Source organism: Nerophis ophidion, linkage group LG03 (genome assembly GCF_033978795.1).
Source record: "Nerophis ophidion isolate RoL-2023_Sa linkage group LG03, RoL_Noph_v1.0, whole genome shotgun sequence".
NCBI classification, from domain to species: Eukaryota; Metazoa; Chordata; class Actinopteri; order Syngnathiformes; family Syngnathidae; genus Nerophis; species Nerophis ophidion.
Genome location: NC_084613.1, coordinates 31215985 through 31237837, shown reverse-complemented (window position 1 = coordinate 31237837; position 21853 = coordinate 31215985). Strand labels below are relative to the sequence as shown.

At 35.1% G+C, this 21853-nt stretch overlaps 1 protein-coding gene across 1 annotated transcript; it reads right to left on the bottom strand.

Annotated features, from left to right (window-relative positions):
• Positions 1 to 10413: 10413 nt before the first annotated feature.
• foxa1 (forkhead box A1) lies at positions 10414 to 20395 on the bottom strand. The gene is made up of 2 exons (XM_061893777.1): positions 20245 to 20395; positions 10414 to 11682 (listed from the first exon to the last, which is right to left on the bottom strand). The coding sequence occupies exons 1-2, from the start codon at positions 20305 to 20307 to the stop codon at positions 10627 to 10629; spliced, it is 1119 nt and encodes a 372-aa protein (XP_061749761.1). The 5' UTR covers positions 20308 to 20395; the 3' UTR covers positions 10414 to 10626.
• Positions 20396 to 21853: the final 1458 nt, after the last annotated feature.

The window sequence follows — 21853 nt, the reverse complement described above, 5'->3', positions numbered from 1 at the left end:
AATGCTACGGGAACAGTGCCAGAGGAAAGCGATACGTTTATAATATTTAGCACTGATGGACCTAATATTACAAACATTTCCTTGATAAGTTTCCCAGGAAGTGAATCAAGTCAACATGTTTGTTTTATCACATTTACACGCCAAAGCAATTCACCTAATGTTATTTCATTAAAACGAGAGAAACTATTTTGGAGGGCAGTATCCGCCGTATATACAGTCGTATCTGTGTTAATAGAACCCAGTTGTAGCTGGGACGCATTGTCTTTAATCTCCTTTCTAATTAGTTCAGTTTTCTTATTAAAGAAATTCATAAAGTCATCTGCCGAGTGGTTGGAGCTACTGGGAGGAGTCCCTTGGTGGGTTAGCGATGCTACTGTACTAAACAGATATTTAGGATCGTTTTTGTTGAGGCGGATGAGATTTGAGTAATATTTAGCTTTAGCTAAGGTAAGCATGCGTTTATAAGCTATTAAACTATCACCTCATGCTTGATGGAAAACCTCAAGTTTAGTCACGCGAAATTTGCGTTCCAGCTTTTTTAAATGATAATTTATGAGCTCTAGTTTCTTCTGTAAACCATGGGTTACGCCTTTTAGGGGCCTTTTTTAGCTTTAGCGGTGCTATACTATCAATGGTTCCGCGCAGGGCATGGTTAAAGTTGTTAGTGAGGTTATCAATAGAGCCCACATACTTTGGGAATGGTGCCATTACCGAGGGCAGTAGGCCAGCAAGAGTCATTGTTGGGCCGCTTTAATGTTGCGGCTGTTAAAGCAGTTATTATCATTAGCTTGTTGACAATGAGTCAGAACTTGGAATTTTATAATGTAATAATTGGACATTACTTTAGAATGCGGGAGTATCATAACTGTATCGTATTACCGTGATGCGTGGGTTCATTTATTATTTGTGTAAGACCACAGCTATCAATTATAGTCTGGAGCGCCACGCACAGAGGGTCTGATGGGGTATTCATATGGATATGAAAGTCCCCCATTATGATTATATTGTCGGTGTGCGTCACTAAATCAGCAACGAATTCAGAGAATTCACTGATAAAGTCCGAATAGGGCCTTGGGGGGCGGTAGATAACAGTCAAGTAAAGAGGAAGCCGTGTGACAGACCTCATTGTCCATCCATCCACCCATTTCCTACCGCTTATTCCCTTTGGGGTCGCGGGAGACCTCTTTGTAAGCACCTCAAATGATTTATATTTATTATTTAGATTAGGGGTAAGGTTAAAGTTTTCATTGTATATTAGTGCGACCCCCACCCCTTTTAAGGGGACGGGCAATATGCGCATTCGTATAGTTAGGAGGAGATGCCTCATTTAGCGCAAACAAGTCTTTGGTTTGAGCCAGGTTTCGCTGAGACCAGTGACGTTAAGATTGTTATCTCTAATGACCTCATTAACTAATAACATTTTGGGAGACAATGATCTTATGTTTAAACAGCCCATATTATAGGTAGTGGGCTGTTTTGAGGAGTTTTGTTGAAATGATCTGTAATAGCAATATTAATAATGTTGCGTTTATTATGCGTAGTGTGCTTTAAATAATTTCGACCATATCTAGGAATTGATGTGATGGGAACTTTCAGATTGTTTGCTTGGTGCTGCAATACATTAAACGCATAATCTGCAGAAAAAACCTTATGTGAGTTCTGTATTATTCTAAGATAATTGCTATGTGTGCAGGGATTTTCCAGCCTTGAGATTTATTCACTAATCAATATTTTTTAATCCACTCATCAATAATGTTTTCATGTACACTTCAATAAAGTTTTTTTTGACTCCTCAATAAACTTCTTATTCACTCGTCAATACAATTTGTATCCACTCATCAGTAAAATTTTTATCCACTCATCCATAAAGTTTTTATCCACTCAAAGAAAAGGCTTTTATCTATCACCAATAGAGTTTTTATCCACTCATCAATAAAGTTTTTATCCACTTATCAAAAAAGTTTTTATCCACTCATCAATAGAGTTTTCTTCCACACATCGATAATGTTTTTATCCACTCATCAATAAAGTTTTTATCCACTCATCAATAAAGTTTTTATCCTCACATCACTCAAGATTTATCTACGTATCAATAAAGTTTCTATCCGAAACATCAAGAAAGTTTTTAGCCACACATTAATAAAGTTTTTATCCATACATCAACAAAGTTAGCTATTCACTCACTTTAATAAAGATGTATCCACTCAATAGTTTCCTCTCATCTTTTAAGTTTTTATCCATACATCAATAACGTTTTTATCTACCCATCAATCAAGTTTTTATCCACACATCATCAAAGTTTTCATCCATCATCAATAAAAGTTTTTATCCACACATCAATAAAGTTTTTATCCACTCATCAATGAAGTTTTTATCCACACATCAATACATTTATTTATCTACAAATCTACAAAGTTTTTATCCACTCATCAGTAAAGTTTTTATCTTCTCATCAACAAAGTTTTTATTCCTCATTAATACATTTTTCATCCACTCATCAATAAAATGTATATCCACTATTCAATAAAGTTTTTATCCAGTCATGAATAAAGTTTTATCCACACATTAATAAAGTGTTTATCTACTCATTAATAAATGTTTTTCCACTCATCAATAAAGTTTTATCCGCTCATCAGTATTTTTTTCATCATCTCATCTATAAAGTTTTTTATCTATACATCAATAAAGTTTGTATTCATTTATCAATAAAGTTTCTATCAACACATCAATATAGGGTTTATCTACATAGTACCAAAGTTTTTATCCAAACATGAATAAAGTTTTTCGCCACACATCAATAAAGTTTTTATCGGCTAATTAGTAAAGTTTTTATCCACCCATCAATAAAGTTTTCATCCACTCATCAAAAAAGTTTTCTTCCACACATCAATAAAGTTTTTATCCATTCATCCACCGAGTTTTATCCACTCATAAATAAAATTGTTATCCATCATCAATAAAGTTTCTATCAACACATCAATATAGGGTTTATCTACATAGTACCAAAGTTTTTATCCAAACATGAATAAAGTTTTTCGCCACACATCAATAAAGTTTTTATCGGCTAATTAGTAAAGTTTTTATCCACCCATCAATAAAGTTTTCATCCACTCATCAAAAAAGTTTTCTTCCACACATCAATAAAGTTTTTATCCATTCATCCACCGAGTTTTATCCACTCATAAATAAAATTGTTATCCATCATCAATAAAGTTTTTACCCACACATCAATACAGTTTTCCTCCACTCATCAATAAAATGTTCCTCCACTAATCAATAAAGTTTTTATCCACATATCAATAAAGTTTTTTCCACTCATCAATACAGTTTTTATCCACACATCCACACCCGAGGGTCACTGGTTCAAATCCCACCTAGAACCAACCTCGTCACGTCCGTTGTGTCCTGAGCAAGACACTTCACCCTTGCTCCTGATGGGTGCTGGTTGGCGCCTTGCATGGCAGCTCCCTCCATCAGTGTGTGAATGTGTGTGTGAATGGGTAAATGTGGAAGTAGTGTTAAAGCGCTTTGAGTACCTTGAAGGTAGAAAAGCGCTATACAAGTACAACCCATTTATAATTTATTATCAATACAATATTTATCTAACATCAATACATTTTCTTCCAGTCATGAAAAGGGTTTTTATTCACTCATAAATAACGTTTTTATCCATCATAAATAAAGTGTTCATCCACTCATCAATAAAGTGTTTATCTACTCTTTATTCAATTTTTTACCCACTTATCAATAAAGTTTTTATCCACTCACCAATAAAGATTTGATCAACTCAATAACGCCTAACACATCAATAAAGTTTTTATCCGCTCAAAATGTTTTTATCCACTCATCAAAAAATATTTTATCCACTCAATAAAGTTTTTATGCACACATCAATAAAGTTGTTATCCACAGATCAAAAACCTTTTTATCTAGTCATTAAAAAGTGTTTATCCACTTATTAATGAAGTTTTTATTTACTCATCCATAAAGTTTTTATCCACTCATCAATAATGTGTTTATCCACTCATCAATAAAGTTTCTATCCAGTCCTCAATTAAGTTTTTATCCACCCATAAATATAATTTTTTTCTCCACACATCAATAAAGTTTTTATCTGTATAGCAAACGTTTTATCTTCACATCAATTAAAGTTTTATCAAAATATCAGTACCCTTTTTTATCTACACATCAATAATTTTTAGCTACATTTGCATTTTTATAATCTCCTCATCAATTACATTTTTATTAACACCAAACATTTCATGTACACATTTAAGTTTTTGTCTACACAAATAATTATTAGAAACACACCAATTAAGTTTTGTTGCACATCAAAGTCTGTAAATACACGTCAAAAAAGTGTTTATCTACTTATCAATAGTTTTTATCTACTCATCAATGAAAATGTTATCCACTCATCAGTATTTTTTTTCCACTCATTAAAAAGTATTTTTTTTTTATCAACTTTTAAAAAAAGTTTTAATCTACTCATCAATAAAGTTGGTATCCACTCATCAACAAAGTTTTTATCCACACGTCAATACAGTTTTCATTTTTATAGTAAACTTTTTATCTACACATCAATAAAGGTTTGATCTACATATCAGTACACTTTTTATCTACACATCAATAATTTTTAGCTACACTCACATTTTTTTAATCTCCTCACCAATTCATTTTTTATTTACACCAACATTTTTATGTACACATTAAAGTTTTTGTCTACACAAATAGTTTTATTATACACACCAATTAAGTTTTGTTTACACATCAAACTTTTTATGTACCCATCAATAAAGTTTTCATCACCATATCAAAGTTTTTGTCTACACCAATAGTTTTTATCTACATATCAGTAAAGTTTTTGTCTAATCAAAATTTTGTCTACTCATTAGAGCTTTTCTCTACACTTCAAAGTTGTATCTCCTCATCAATAAAATTTGCATTTACATTCAGTCTAGAATTTTCCTCTAAGGAAAAAACTCATTCACATTAAAATCTCTTTAGCAAGAGTGACCTGGCCAAGAAGGCAATAAAAACAGGTTTAGTAAGTATTTATAACAATATACAGCGGTAAAAATATCAATCATTCACAATGTAAACATAAAAAGAGGTTTCATAAATATATATAACAACAAACAGTGGTAAAAAAATATAAATCGCTAACAATATAAACATAAAAAGAGATTTAATAAATATTTATAACAGCAAAAAGTGGTAAAAAAAATATCAGTCACTCAGAAAATAAACATGAGAACAGGTTTCATAAATATTTATAACAATAAACGGTGGTAAAAATATCAATCACTTACAATATAATGAAAAAAAACAGGAAATAACTACAAGCAGTGTTAATAAGATAATTAAAAACACAAATACAGTGCCTGATAGATATATTTTCTCTATCTCTTAAAATGGCCTGAAATTTTAGCACGTCGAGAGAGAAAGCGAAATTGACGGACAGATCCAAAAGACGTGTGCTGAAAAGCAACAGAAAAATCATTTGTGTGCTCAGGTGGGGAAAGAGCAAGCGAAGAAATTTTTTTCGGCTGCTTTTCAGCACACGTCTTTTGGATCTGTCCGTCAATTTCGCTCTCTCTCTCGACCTGCTCTGCCATCCACCAACAACGACCATCAACAACCCCTCCTCTCATTCTGACTGCTGCCTTTAACAGACCGACAGGTGATCAGACAAACACTCTCAGCTGTGTCATCTACGCACCCGTCGCTAATCTCGAAGCCGGTCCTGGCACATCCATCTTTGCTGCAGATCCGCAGGCTCACGCCCCACAAGCTCATTGAAAAATGTTGTTCTTAAACTGTTCAACAATTTGCTCACGCATTTGTTAACCAAGTGGTGACCCTCGCCCCATCCTTGTTTGTGAATGACTGAGCATTTGATGGAAGCTACTTTTATACCCAATCATGGCACCCACCTGTTCCCAATTAGCCTGTTCACCTGTGGGAGGTTCCAAATAAGTGTTTGATGAGCATTCCTCAACTTTTTCTTTTTTTCTTGCCACTTGTGCCAGGTTTTTTGAAACATGTTGCAGGCATCAAATTCCAAAGGAGCTAATATTTGCAAAAAATTAAGTTTGTATCTTGAGATCAATAATGTTTGTATCTTGAGATGTATCTTGTATCAAAGTTTGATCAATCAAACTTGTATCTTGAGATCAACAAAATTTGTATCTTGAGATTAATAAAGTTTATATCTTGAGATCAATAAAGTGTGTATCTTTATATCAATAAAGTTTGTAACTAGAGCTCAATAAAATGTGTATCTTTAGATAAAAACAATTGTAACTAAAGATCTATAGTTTGTATCATGAGATCAATAACGCTTCTTGAGATCAATAACATTTGTATCTTGTGATCAATAAATGTTTATCTTGAGATTAATAACGTTTTTATCTAGAGATCAATACAATTTGTACCTTGAGATCAAGAAAGTTTGTATTTATGGATCAATACATTTTTAACTAAAGATTAACAAAGGTTGTATCTTGAGATCAATAAAGTTTGTAACTCGAGATCAATAAAGTTTGTATTTCGATATCAATAAAGTTTGTGTCAGGACTGTGGCGTGGATTAATTTTGCTCCTTCGACGCAGAAGGATTACAGGACGAGCCAGGCGTGAATTAAGGTACATGGTAATTTATCCATCAGTAAAGTTTTTATCTTCTCATCAACATTAATAAAAAATTAAACAAACCAAGGGCGCTCACAAGGAGGTACAGAACTTGGCTACAAAATACAAACAGGAAAACAAAAACACTTGCACGACGGCATGAATGAACTATGGACATAAACAAAAGGACTTAGCACAAAAGCCTTTAACTATGAACTATATACAACAACTTACATGACATGGAACGATGGACGAGGGCATGAAGGAGGTGCAGCAAGGGTAGCGTGTGTGCGTGAAGGCAAAGTTCCCAGACCGATGGACAGAAAGTAAAATCCTTAAATACTGGCTGTGGTAATTAGTAACAGGTGTGAGAGCTGAGGGACGGGGCGTGACAAGGTGGGAACTAATGAGTTACTATGGAAACAAACAAAACCAGGAAGTGCAAAACGTGAAACAAGAGACCAAAAAACAAAACAAAACATGATCAAACATAAAACTTGGTTCACAGGCATGACAGTTTGTAACTAGAGATCAATAGTTTGTATCGTGAAAACAATAAAGTAGATCAATAAAGTTTGTATCTTGAGATCAATATAGTTTGTAAGTGACGATTGCGTGGCATGGTAATAATAATAATAATAATAATAATAATAATAATAATAATGGATTAGATTTATATCAAGCTTTTCTATTATTAGATACTCAAAGCGCTCAGAGAAAAGTGGGAACCCATCATTCATTCACACCTGGTGGTGGTAAGCTACAGCTGTAGCCACAGCTGCCCTGGGGTAGACTGACGGAAGCGTGGTTACCAGTTTACGCCTACGGCACCTCCGACCACCACCTATCATTCATTCATCATTCATTCATCATTCATTCACCAGTGTGAGTGGAACCGGGGGCAAGGGTAAAGCGTCCTGCTCAAGGACACAATGGCAGCGATTTGGATGTCAATAGGCGGGGAGTGAACCTGCAACCCTCAGGTTTCTGGCACGGCCGCTCTACCCACTACGCCATGCCGCCCCGGTGGTGATGGTGCGTTCTTCCAAGATACAGATCGGGCTCGGACACAGCGTGAAGGTAAGAAATGATTGATTTATTAAAACCAAAAACAGACTAATAACAGAAAACTAGCACTAGGCACAAAAAGGCAAAAACAAAGAGCTAGCATGGGAGCTAAAAAAACACCAAAGCATACCGTGGAAGCTAGCCAGAACAAAGCAGGGTTTTACCAGAATACGAAGCAGCGTTGTCACCAGTCGCATGCAACAAAAGCTAGGAAGCGAGATCGATACAACGGAAAAGGCAGGCTTAAATAAGGAACGTAATTACAAGGCAGGTGCGCTTCAAAAACAGGGGACAGGTGGAACTAATAGGCAACCATAGTGATAGAACAAACCAGGAAGTGCACAAACAAACTCAAAATCATAACATTGTATCTAGATATAAAAAAAGTTTGTGTCTTGAGATCAATAAAGTTTGTATTTGGATATCAAAAAAGTTTGTATATTGAGATGAATAAAGTGCGTATCTAGATAACAATAAAGTTTGTATCTTGAGATCAATAATGTTCGTATCTAAAGATCAATCAAATTTGTATCATAAGATCAATACAATTTGTATCTTGAATCAATAAAGTTTGTATCTTGAGATCAATAAAGTTTGTATCTTGAGACCAATAAAGTTTGTATGTTGAGATAAATAAAGTTTGTTACTAGAGATCAATAAAGTGTGTATCCTTGATCAATAAAGTTTGTAACTACAGATCAATAATTTGCATCGTGAGATCAATAACGTTTCTTGAGTTCAATAAAGTTTGTATCTTGAGATCAATAAAGTTTGTATCTTGAGATAAATAAAGTTTGTATTAGGGGATAAATACATTTGTAACTAGAGATCAATAAAGTTTGTATCTTGATATCAATAAAGTTTGTAACTAGAGATCAATAAGGGGATGAATAAAGTTTGTATCTACAGATCAATAAAGTTTATAACTAGAGATCAATAAAGTTTATATCTTGAAACCAGTACAGTTTGTAACTACAAATCATAAAATTTTGTACATTGAGATCAATAAAGTTTTTTTGAGATCAATACATTTTGTATATTGTGGGATCAATAAAGTTTCTTGAGATCAATAAATCTAGTATGTAACAAGTTAAAACAAAATGTCCATGTCTTTTTATTTTGAAAAGCAGACTAAGTTACAAGTTTTTTCCTCCTCATTTTCCTATGAAAAGTAAAATAAGTTAAAACATGATATTTTTTTTTATTGTAATTATATTCTGAAAAGCATAATAAGTTAAAACATGATCATGTTGTAATTTTGTCTTAAAAAACAGAACAAGTAAAAACATGATCCTTTCTTTGTCATTTTATTTTGAAAATCAAAATAAGTTAAAAAATGAACATATTTTCATTTTACTTTGTAAAGCAGAATAAGTTAAAACATGATTTTATTGTCATTTTATTTTGAAAAGCAGAATAAGTTCAATATGATAATTTCCTTGTCATTTTATTTTGAGAAACAGAACAAGTTAAAACATGATCATATTGTCATTTTATTTTGAAAATCAGAATAAGCTAAAATATGAAAAATGTTTTTGGCATTTTATTTTGAAAAGCAGAATAAGCTAAATAATGAACATATTGTCATTTTATTTTGAAAATCGGAATAAGTTAAAACGTGATCATTTCCTTGTCATTTTATTTTGAATAGCAGAATAAGTTAAAACATGGGACTTCACGGTGAAAAAGGGGTTAGTGCGTCTCCCTCACAATACGAAGGTCCTGAGTAGTCAGGGTTCAATCCCGGGCTCGGGATCTTTCTGTGTGGCGTTTGCATGTCCTCCCCGTGAATGCGTGGGTTCCCTCCGGGTACTCCGGCTTCTTCCCACTTCCAAAGACACGCACCTGGGGATAGGTTGATTGGCAACACTAAATTGGCCCTAGTGTGTGAATGTGAGAGTGACTGTTGTCTGTCTATCTGTGTTGGCTTTCCTTTAAGATGGCAACTTCTTGTCCAGGGTGTACCCCGCCTTCCGCCTGATTGTAGCTGAGATAGGCACCAGTGCCCCCCGCATCCCCAGAGTTAATAAGCGGTAGAAAATGGATGGATGGATGGATGATCTTATTGTCATTTTATTTTGAAAAGCAGAATAAGTTAAAACCTCAAAAAATTTCTTTTCATTTTATATTGAAAAGCAGAATAAGTTTAAACATGAATGTAGTGTCATTTTATTTTGAATATCAGAATACGTTAAAAACGTGATCAATTCCCTGTCAGTATATTTTGAATAGCAGGTTAAGTTAAAACATGATCCTATTCTCATTTTATTTTGAGAAACAGAATAAGTTAAACATGATCATTTCCTTGTCCTTTTATTTTGAGAAACAGAACAAATTAAAACATAATCATATTGTCATTTTATTTTGAAAAGCAGAATAAGTTAAAATATGATCCTATTTTAATTTTATTTTGAAAAGCAGAATAAGTTAAAACATGATCCTATTGTCATTTTATTTTGAGAAGCAGAATAAGTTAAAAAATGAACATATTGTCATTTTATTTTGAAAAACAGAATAAGTTAAAACATGACCACATTGTCATTTTATTTTGAAAAGCGGAATAAGTTAACACACATGATCATTTCCTTGTCATTTTATTTTAAAAAGCACAATAAGTTAAAACATCATAATTTCCTTGTCATTTTATTTTGAAAAGCAGAATAAGTTAAAACATGATCATTTCCTTGTCATGCACACAATTGCTATTTTACATCAGGAGGTCGTGACCCCTCCAGTCTTTGCTAACCTTAGACCCCAAACATCAACATTGCGGCAGCGTGCACAGAGCCGCGCACGAGGAAGTCCAAACAGGAAGTAGCTTGTGTCCTTGACAGGAGGTCCCGCAGCCGGGCCGCACGCGAGGCCCGCGACAGGAAGTGCGGTCCGGGAGGTGTCGAGGCGCGCCCTGGGACACGCCCCCTTCGGTCTAGGAGGTGTCGAGGAGCGCCCTAGGACACGCCCCCTGATAGTAAGACGCCTCCAGCGCCTCGGCTGACCTGGCGGCGAGGGCGGGCGGGTCCAGGCGCGCGGCGTACGATGAGTACTGCAAGCTCTCGTAGGCCTTGAGGTCCAGTTTGTGGTGCTGCTCGGATGACATGAGGTTGTTGATGGAGAAGGGGTGGTCGAAGGCGTAGTGGCCGTCGCCCTTTAGGTGCATGTGGGCCTCGTGCGTTAGGTGCGCCAGCGGCGGTGGCGGCAGGCACAACGGAGACAGCAGCTGAGAGCTTGACATCTTGAGCTCCGAGCAGGGCGGCGCCGTTCTGCCGGCGGAGTCCGAGAGTATGTGAGGCTTCAGGGTGTCCCCGCAGGGAGAGGCTCCGCCCCCTCGCTCCTTCCCGCCCTCCAATCGGACCTTCTTGTTGCACTTGAAGCGCTTCTGGCGCCGCAGGTAGCAGCCGTTCTCAAACATATTGCCGGAGTCCGGGTGCAGAGTCCAGTAGGAGCCTTTGCCGGGCTTGTCTGGCGAGCGCGACACCTTGACGAAGCAGTCGTTGAAGGAGAGCGAGTGGCGGATGGAGTTCTGCCAGCGCTGCTGGTTCTGTCGGTAGTAGGGGAACAGGTCCATGATCCACTGGTAGATCTCGCTCAGCGTCAGCATCTTGCCGGGTGCCTGCTGGATCGCCATGGTGATGAGCGAGATGTACGAGTACGGAGGCTTGGCGTGCGGGTAGCTTCGCCTCAGCGCCTTGCCGTCCCGGCCCCTATTGGGGCCGCCTCCTCCGCCGTATGCCGTCGCGCCGTTGACGCTCGGACAGGTGCCGCTGTAAGGGTTGAGAGCCGCCGCCGCCTGCTGGGACGGCGCCGCGCCCACACAGGACGGGCTCAGCGCACCGTTGCACAGGCCCATCCCCGAAATGGGGGCAGGGCTTAGACCGGGGCCGCCGTACGACATATTGAACGAGGTGGACGCCGTACCGCCGCCTGACATGTAGCTCGACACTGCGCCCATCCCAAGACCCGCCGCCGCCATCGGGGAATACACCTGGAAAACAGGACGTGACAAGCCAGTCATTGATTAATCAATTGATTGATTGATTGATCATTGATTGATTGATTGAGAAGACACATTACCGGTTGTTGGAGGTCAATGGTCAAACAGCACGTGTTGGCGCCACCGTGTGGACACTACACCCACTGCTCCCTACTACTAACCAAGTATACCGGCACACATACTACGACAGCCATGACTCCCAACTACTAACCAAATATACCAGTACACATACTACTGCACACACTACACCCAAGTACTAATCAAATATACCAGTACTTACACTACTACTACGCCCACCACACCCTTATACTAACCAAATATACCAGTACACATGCGATTACACCCACTACTCCCTACTACTAACCAAATATACCAGTACTTACACTACTACTAAGCCCACCACACCCTATTACTAACCAAATATACCAGTACACATACTACGACACCCATGACTCCCAACTACTAACCAAATATACCAGTACACATGCGACTACACCCACTACACCAGGGGTGTCAAACTCAAATACAGAGTGGGCCAAAATTTAAAACTGAACAAAGCCGCGGGCCAAGGTTGAACAAATTAACCTTTTAATAGGGACCCAAACAAGTTTCGCATTGAACATTAAACAAGCAAGGCTTATTTATATACAGTAACTTTATAGTGACATGCAAAATCGAGTTTCAAATAATAATAATAATTTAAAAATATCAATGGCATATCATATACAATTTAAATACAAATGTAATGCCTCTTTTCTATTTGCAGCCTTCTGAGGTAAATATCAAAATATATTGTAGCATGCCGAAAGAGTTAGTGCTGCAAGGGGTTTTGGGTATTTGTTCTGTTGTGTTTGTTATGTTACAGTGCAGATATTCTCCCGAAATGTGTTTGTCATTGTTGTTTGGTGTGAGTTCACAGTGGCGCATATTTATAACAGTGTCAAAGTTATTTATACGGCCACCCTCAGTGGGACCTGTATAGCTGTTGGCCAAGTATGCCTTGCATTCACTTATGTGTGTGTAATAGCCGCATATATTATGCGAGTCGGCCTGCACGCTGTTTGTATGGAGGAAATGCGGACGTGACGACAGGTTGTAGGTAATGCTAAAGGCAGAGCCTTTAAGGCACGCCCTCAATATTGTTGTCCGGGTGGAAATCGGGAAAATGCTTGCCCCGGGAGATTTTCGGGAGGGGCACTGAACTTCGGGAGGATTGGCAAGTGTGAGAAATTGCGGTGTTACAGCGGCACTGCTGCTGTGTAATAACAGCGGGCCAGCTATAATGTTAATTTGATATTGCCTCAGGGGCCAAATTAAATTACACGGCGGGCCAAATTTGGCCCGTGAGCGAGAGTTTGACACCCTTGCACTACATCCTACTACTAACCAAACATACCAGTACTTACATTACTGCTACGCCCACCACACCCTATTACTAACCAAATATACCAGTACACATACTACTACACCCACTACACCCTACACCAGAAGTTTTTCAACCACTGTGTCGCGACATACTAGTGTGCCATGAGATACAGTCTGGCGTGCCGTTGGAGATTAATATACATAGTTAAAATCTGCAAATGTGCTGTTGTTGAGTGTCTGTGCTGTCTCGAGCTCGGCAGAGTAACCGTATAATAATCTTCCATATCAGTAGGTGGCAGGCGTAGCTAATTGCTTTGTAGATGTCGGGAACATTGGTTGTCGTGATCACAATACGCGGGAGGCAGCGTATAGGTAAAAAGGTATCCAACACAAACCAAAAATAAATAAAAGGCGAGTGCCGCTAAGAAAATGCATTGAAGTTTAGGGATGGCTATGCAAAACGAATTTAAAACTAAACTGGCTGCAATGTACCTTTGTAAACAAAAACGGAATGCTTGACGACAGCAAAGACTTACAGCGTGTGGCGCAGACTGCGTCCACAAAGTACATCCGTACATGACATGACAATCAACAATGTCCCCACAAAGAAAGTTAGCATACGCAGGGCTTCAATAGTCTTGAAAACAAATTAGGTGCGGGGAATAGTGTTCAAGGAAGACATGAAATTACTACAGGAAAACACCAACAAAAGAGGAAAAGGCACCAAAATAGGAGCTTGAGACAAAAAGTAAAACACTACACAGGAACACAGCAAAAAGCTACGAATAAGTCATGGTGGGATGTCACAGGTGGTGACAGTACACCTACTTTGAGACAAGAGCTATACTGATGCATGGTTGGTTATGGTTTGAATTCATATCCAACAATTGCGAGAACGATTTTACTGTCAATATCGGCTATGGCATTTCATTTTATTATGTTTTCTGCTGGTGGTGTTCCTCCGGATTTTTTCACTGAAAAAAATGTGCCTTGGCTCAGAAAAGGTTGAAAAACTCTGCGGTACAATAACCACATATACCAGGACACATACTACTACACCCACTACGCCATACCACTAACCACATATACCAGTACACATACAAAACCTAAAACCAGTGAAGTTGGCATGTTGTGCAAATGGTAAATAAAAGCAGAATACCATGATTTGCAAATTCCTTTCAAATTATATTCAGTTGAATAGACTGCAAAGACAAGATATTTAATGTTCAAACTAAGAAAATGTGTTGGTTTTTGCAAATATTAGCTCATTTGTATGCCTGCAACATGTTTAAAAAAAGCTAGCACAAGTGGCAAAAAAGACTGAAAAAACTTTAGGAATGCTCATCAAACACTTATTTGGAACATCCCACAGGTGGAAAGGCTAATTGGGAACAGGTGGGTGTCATGATTGGGTATCAAAGCAGCTTCATTAAAAGTTCAGTCATTCACATACAAGGATGGGGGGAGGGTCACCACTTTGTGAACAAATGTGTGAGCAAATTGTTTGAGAACAACATTTCTCAACCAGCAATTGCAAGGAATACTTTTAGGGATTTCACCATCTACGGTTCCTAATATCATTGTTATTGTTATAGGCGCAAAGTTGAGAACCCAGCATCTGTGATGGTATGGGGGTGTATTAGTGACCAAGGCATGGGTAACTTACACATCTGTGAAGGCACCATTAAGGCTGAATGGTCCATACAGGTTTTGGAGCAACATATGTTGTCATCCAAGCAACGTTATCATGGACGCCCCTGCTTATTTCTGCAAGACAATGCCAAGCCACGTGTTACAACAACTTGGCTTCATAGTAAAAGAGTGCGAGTACTAGACTGGTCTGCCTGAAGTCCAGACCTGTCTCCCATTGATAATGTGGTGCGTAATATGAAGCCTAAAATACCACAACGGAGACTGTTGAACAACTTAAGCTGTACATTAGGCAAGAATGAAAAATAATTAAACTTAAAAAAATTGGTCTCCTCAGTTCTCAAACATTTACTGAGTGTTGTTAAAAGGAAAGGCCATGTAACACAGTGGTAAAAATGCCCTTAGGCCAACTTTTTTTGCAATGTGTTGCTGCCATTAAATTCTAAGTTAATGATTATTTGCAAAAAAATCCCGTGTTTCTCAATTCGAACAAAAAATATCTTATCTTTGTAGTTTATTCAATTGATATAAAATCATTGTATTCTGTTTCAATTAACCATTTACACAATGTGCCAACTTTACTGGTTTTGGACTACTACACCCACTCCACCCTACTACTAACCCAATACTACCAAAATACAACCATTTACTACTTACCAAGTATCACTGCCAAGCAAATATTACCACAAATACTACATATCAAATACTAATACAATAACTACATACCAAGTATGACTAAAAATATTACATACCAAATACTATTACAATAACTACACACCAAATATTAATACAACAACTACATACCAAATATTACTACAAATAATAAATTGTGTTTATAATAATGCCTTTAAAGATAATGATAAGAAGTAAAAAAATAACAATTGTAATGAAAAGTGAAAATAATTTAAATATCAATGATATTATAACTTGTGTTTATAATAAATGTCCATCCATCCATCCATTTTCTACCGCTTATTTCCTTTCGGGGTCGCGGGGGGCGCTGGCGCCTATCTCAGCTACAATCGGGCGGAAGGCGGGGTACACCCTGGACAAGTCGCCACCTCATCGCAGGGCCAACACAGATCATCAAAGATAATGGGCGTTGATAAAAGATGATACACCATCCATCCATCTATTTTCTACTTCTTGTCCCTTTCGGGGTCGCGGGGAGTTCTGGAGCCTATCTTAGCTGCATTCAGGTGGAAGGCGGTGTAAACCCTGGACATATCGCCACCTCATCGCAGGGCCAACACAGATAGACAGACAACATTCACACTCACATTCACACACTAGGGCCAATTTAGTGTTGCCAATCAACCTATCCCCAGGTGCATGTCTTTGGAATGATGAAGAAATAATAAAACAATACATAAAACATGATGACAATGATGTAATAATGATGAATCATTATGGATACGAGTATGAGAATTATTGAACTTAATAATAACAATAATGAAAAAACATTTTTTATCTTTGAAATATTTTACTTCCATAAACCATTGAAAAGAAGTCCGATATGTAAAAACCCAAAACACAATTTTTATTTATTGTCTTTTTTGTATGACAGACTTGCAGGCAGCGCGTGAAAAGGCAAGCATAGGAAAATGAGATATATTTATTAATGTTTAAGAACATGAGATATGATATTTATTTATGTTTATGAATACGAAATATGATATTTATAGATTTTTATAAAACATAAATATGATATTTATTGATGTTTATGAACAAGAGATATCGAATTTATTGATATCTATAACAACTAGATAAGATATTTATGAAAATTAGATATGATATTTATAAAAACCTGATATAATACAAATGAAGCACGATATTAATAAAAATTATATATGATATTTTTAAAAATGAGATGTGATCTTTATAAAAATTAGATGTGATATGAATACAATTGAGATATATTTATAGAAAATTAGATATGATACTAATAAAGATGAGATATGCTAATAATGAAAATGAGATATGATATTAGTAAAAAATTGATACAATCTTAATAAAAATATATGTGATATTCATAAAAATGAGATGTGATATTTATAAAAAGGAGATATGATATTTATAAAAACCTGATATAATACAAATGAAGCACGATATTAATAAAAATTATATATGATATTTTTAAAAATGAGATGTGATCTTTATAAAAATGAGATGTGATATGAATACAATTGAGATATATTTATAGAAAATGAGATATGATACTAATAAAGATGAGATATGCAAATAATGAAAATGAGATATGATATTAATAAAAATTTGATACAATCTTAATAAAAATATATGTGATATTCATAAAAATGAGATGTGATATTTATAAAAATGAGATATGATATTAATAAAAAATAGATATGATCTGAATAAAAATGAGATAAAACATGTATAAAAATTAGATATTATGATTACAAAGATTAGATATGATATTTATGGAATATTTACTCTAAAGACCTGCAAGGAAGAAATTAATAAAACGTTTTTTTTTATTTTTGAGCATTTATTAAATGTATTTCAATATTTGTTTTATCATTGGTTAGATTTATTTCCAAATTCGTTTGAAGTAAAATGGTTTCTTTCCCGACGTCTGCATCATTTAGAAATACATACATATGAATCAATGATGTTATTATTGAATATTGTGATGATAACGATGATCAATATGTGGATAATAAGAACATATTAAATATTAAACTGAAAAGAGAAAAAAGTGAAAAATGGCAAATGGCAAAAAACATGAGGACGTTTTTGTCTTCTCCGAAACATTTAAAGCCTCTGAGTCCTGCTGTTATCTCAAATATTTTTAATGTTTTTATGTTATTATTATCATAAAAAAGATTATGTTATCATAATCATTAAAAAATATTGTTTTCATTATCATAAAAATATTAAGTTATTCTTATCATTAAAAGATTATGTTATTATTATGAATAAAATATTATGTCATCACTATCATTAAAAACATTATGTTATTATTATTAATAAAAAAGATTATGTTATTACTATCATTAAAACGATTATGTTATTATTATGAAAAAAACGTGTTGTTCCATCCATCCATCCATTTTTTGCCGCTTATTCCCGTTCGGGGTCGCGGGGGGCGCTGGCGCCTATCTCAGCTACAATCGGGCGGAAGGCAGGGTAGACCCTGGACAAGTCGCCACCTCATCGCAGGGCCAACACAGATAGACAGACACCATTCACACTCACATTCACACACTAGGGCCAATTTAGTGTTGCCAATCAACCTATCCCCAGGTGCATGTCTTTGGAAGTGGGAGGAAGCCGGAGTACCCGGAGGGAACCCACGCATTCACGGGGAGAACATGCAAACTCCACAAAGAAAGATCCCGAGCCTGGATTTGAACCCAGGACTGCAGGACCTTCGTATTGTGAGGCAGACACACTAATGCCTCTGCCACCGTGAAGCCCTCATTGAAACATATTTTTATTATTATTATTATTATTAAAAAAGATGATGTTATCATTATCATTAAAATGTTATGTTATTATTATCATTAAAAAGATTGTGTTATTATTATCATTAAAAAATATGATGTTATTATTTTCGTTGAAAAGATGATGTTATTATCATCAAAACTAAATATGTTATGATTATCATATGAAAGATTTTTATTATAATCATTAAAAGTTTTATATTATTATTATTATTATTATCAGTAAAACAGATTATGTTATTATTATCATTAAAAAAGTGATGAATGGCAAATGGCAAAAAACGTAAATATGTTTTGTATTCTCTGAAACATTTAAAGCCTCTTAATCTTATTATTTCACACTGTTTTATTGTTATGTTACTATTATTATTATTATTATAATTATTATTATTATTATTATCATAACATTACTTATCCGTCATATTTCATCTCACTATTATCATTATCTACGTCATTGTTGAATTATGTATATTACATATCAAATGATAAAATGTGTGAATATATGAAACTTGAACTATTTCATGGTATTATTATTATCATTATCAAATCATAGATTATGTATTGGTAATATTAGTATCATTATTACATCATAGATTATTGAAAGGTATGATTATCACCATCATTACATCATAGACTATTTAATTATATTATTTTTATTATTATTATTATTATTATTATTATTATTATTATCATTATTACAACATATATTATTTAATGGTATGATTGTTATCAATATTATTACATCATAGATTATGTAATGGTATTATTATTACATCATACATTATTTTATGGTATTATTGTCATTATTATTATATCATAAATTATTCGATGGTATTATTATTATTATACATATTATATCATACAAGATTTAATGGCATTATTATTTTATATATTATATATTATTATTCATTATTTAAGGTCTTTAAAGTTTGAAATTAAAACAATGACTTTTCACAATAGTCCATTCAGTCAGCAATATAGGTACAGAAGTCGGTCCAGAAGCAGTACTCCAGTCCTTGGGCAGAGTCATAGATCATTTAATGGTATTAGTATTACGTCATAGTTTATATATTATTAAATCAAGACTAATTAGACATAATTCATGTGATGATAATGATGTATTATTATTGTTATTATTATTATTATTATTATTTTGATTGGTATTTCTATGATAATTATGTTTTTAGGATAATCATTATTATCATCATTATGATGATGATGATGATGATAATGAAGTATTTGAAGGTGCTTGAAATTAAAAGGTTTTTTCTAAAATGTAAAATAAATAAAAGAACAAACTCTTGTTATTAAAAAATTGACCTTTCATCATCATCATCATCATCATTAATATTCATGATTATTCATGAGCTAGGAAAAGGAATGAAAAAGTGGAATGAAATAAACGAAAGTCAGAGTTCAGTTTTCAGCGGAATGTCAACTTTTCTTCACCCCCCCTCACCCACCGCCCCCCACCCAAACACTTTTTGTCAACATGACAGGAGGAAGGAGGAAGGAGAAGGAGAAGGAGAAGGAGAAGGAAGAACAGGCATTAAAGAAGAAGAAAGAAAGATGAAAGAAAAGAAAAAGGTACAAGAAAAAGAAAGAAGAATAAGAAAAAGAAAGAAGAAGACAAAGAAGAAGAAAAAGAAGAAGAAGCAAGATGAATTAAAGAGAAAGAAAAGAAAGAAAAAGAAAAAAAGAAAGAAGAAGAAAGAAAAAGAAAATAGAAGAAGAAATAAGAAGAAAGAAAAAGAAAAGAAGGAGAAGAAAGAAGAATGAAAGAGAAGAAGAAGAAAGAAGGATGTAAGAGGAAATAATAAAGAAGAAGAAGAAGATATATTAAGAAAGTATAAGAAAGAAAAAGAAAAGGGAGGAAGAAGAAAGAAGAAGTATGAAAAATGAAAAGAGAAGAAGAAAAAGAAGAATGAAGAATGAAAAAGAAGAAAGAAGAAGAAAGAAAAAAAGAAGACAAGAGAGAAGAATGAAAGAGAAGAAGAAAAGAGAAAAAGAAGACAGAAGAATGGAAAGAAGAAGAAGTAGAAAGAAGAAGGCTAAAAAGAAGGAAAGTAACCTCGTCGTTATAAAAAGTCCAATCAGGAGCGTCGTGGCCTTCCATCTTCACTGCACCAAGCATGCTCCTGTTCTGGTCCTGGTCCTGGTCCTGGTCCTGGTCCTGGTCCGGGTCCTGCTCCTGCTCCTGCTGCTGGTGGTCCTGCTGCTGGTGGTCCTGGTGTTGAGGGTGAGACTGACAGGAGGAGTAGAGAGAGTCAGTGAGGAGGAGGAGGAGGAAGCCTCCTTCATCATCATCATCTTCATCATCTTCATTGTCATCGGCATCTTCATCATCATCATCACATAATATTAATAATAATAATAATAATAATAATAATATTCAAATCATCTTTTACACTGATAATACTTCAAGGTGCTTGACTATTTTTTAGTGTTAAAAATATTTGCTTGTGTAAATAAAATCATTCTTGTTAATATTTCTCTTTTGTTGATCACTAACTTGCATGATGACGTCATCACATGTCTGACCACACCCCTGTTGCACTTTGTGTCTGTGTGAGTGTTAGTGTGCGCGCGGGTGTGTGTAACTGTGTGAGAGTGTTGTTGTGTCGGTGAGTGTGATGTGTGTGTATTGATTGATTGATACCTCTATTAGTAGATTGCACAATTCACCACGAAATGGTAACACCCGAATAAGTTTTTCAACTTGTTTAAGTCGGGGTCCACGTAAATCAATTCATGGTAAGTAAGTGTGTGCGTGCGTGCATGTGCGTGTGCGTGTGTGAGTGCGTGTGCACGTGTGAGTGTAAGTGAGAGTGTGTGAGCGTGTGAGTGTGCACGAGTGAGTGTAAGTGAGAGTGTGTGAGCTAGTGTTTGTGAGTGTGTGTGCGTGTGTGTGTGTGTGTTCAGACCTTGTTTGAAATATTACTAAAATGTTCATACCTTGATTTAAAAATTCTTAAAATGTTCATATCTTAGTTTGAAAATTACTGAAATGCTCATACTTTGATTGAAAAAATACTAAAATGTTCATAAATTGATTGAAATATTACTAAAATCTTCATAACTTGATTGAAATATCACTAAATTGTGATTAAAAAAACCATTAAAAATGTTCATAATTTGAATTAAAAAAAAAACTAAAAATATTTGTAACGGGATTGAAATATACCTAAAATGTTCAAAACTTGATGGAAATATTACTAAAATGTTCATAACTTGATTGAAATATTACAAAAATGTTCAGAACTTGATTAACGTATTACATACATTTTAATAACGAGAGGAATATTGCTTAAGTGTTCATAACTTAGTTTGAAAATTAGTAAAATGCTCATACTTTGATTGAAAAAATACTAAAATGTTCATAAATTGATTGAAATATTACTAACATCTTCATAACTTGATTGAGATATCACTAAAGTGTGATTAAAAAAACTATTAAAAATGTTCATAATTTGAATTTAAAAAATACTAAAAATGTTCGTAACGGGATTGAAATATACCTAAAATGTTCAAAACTTGATGGAAATATTACTAAAATGTTCATAACTTGATTGAAACATTACAAAAATGTTCAGAACTTGATTAGCGTATTACATACATTTTAATAACGAGAGAAATATTGCTTAAGTGTTCATAAATTGATTGAAATATAACTAGAATGT

Bases quoted from the DNA above. Each gene is read 5' to 3' on its own strand.
- foxa1 (XM_061893777.1), bottom strand. From the start codon at position 20,307: ATGCTTGGTGCAGTGAAGATGGAAGGCCACGACGCTCCTGATTGGACT. The intron at 11,683-20,244 runs GTTACTTTCCTT...CCTGTTTTCCAG, and splicing joins GGACTTTTTATAACGACGAG to GTGTATTCCCCGATGGCGGC.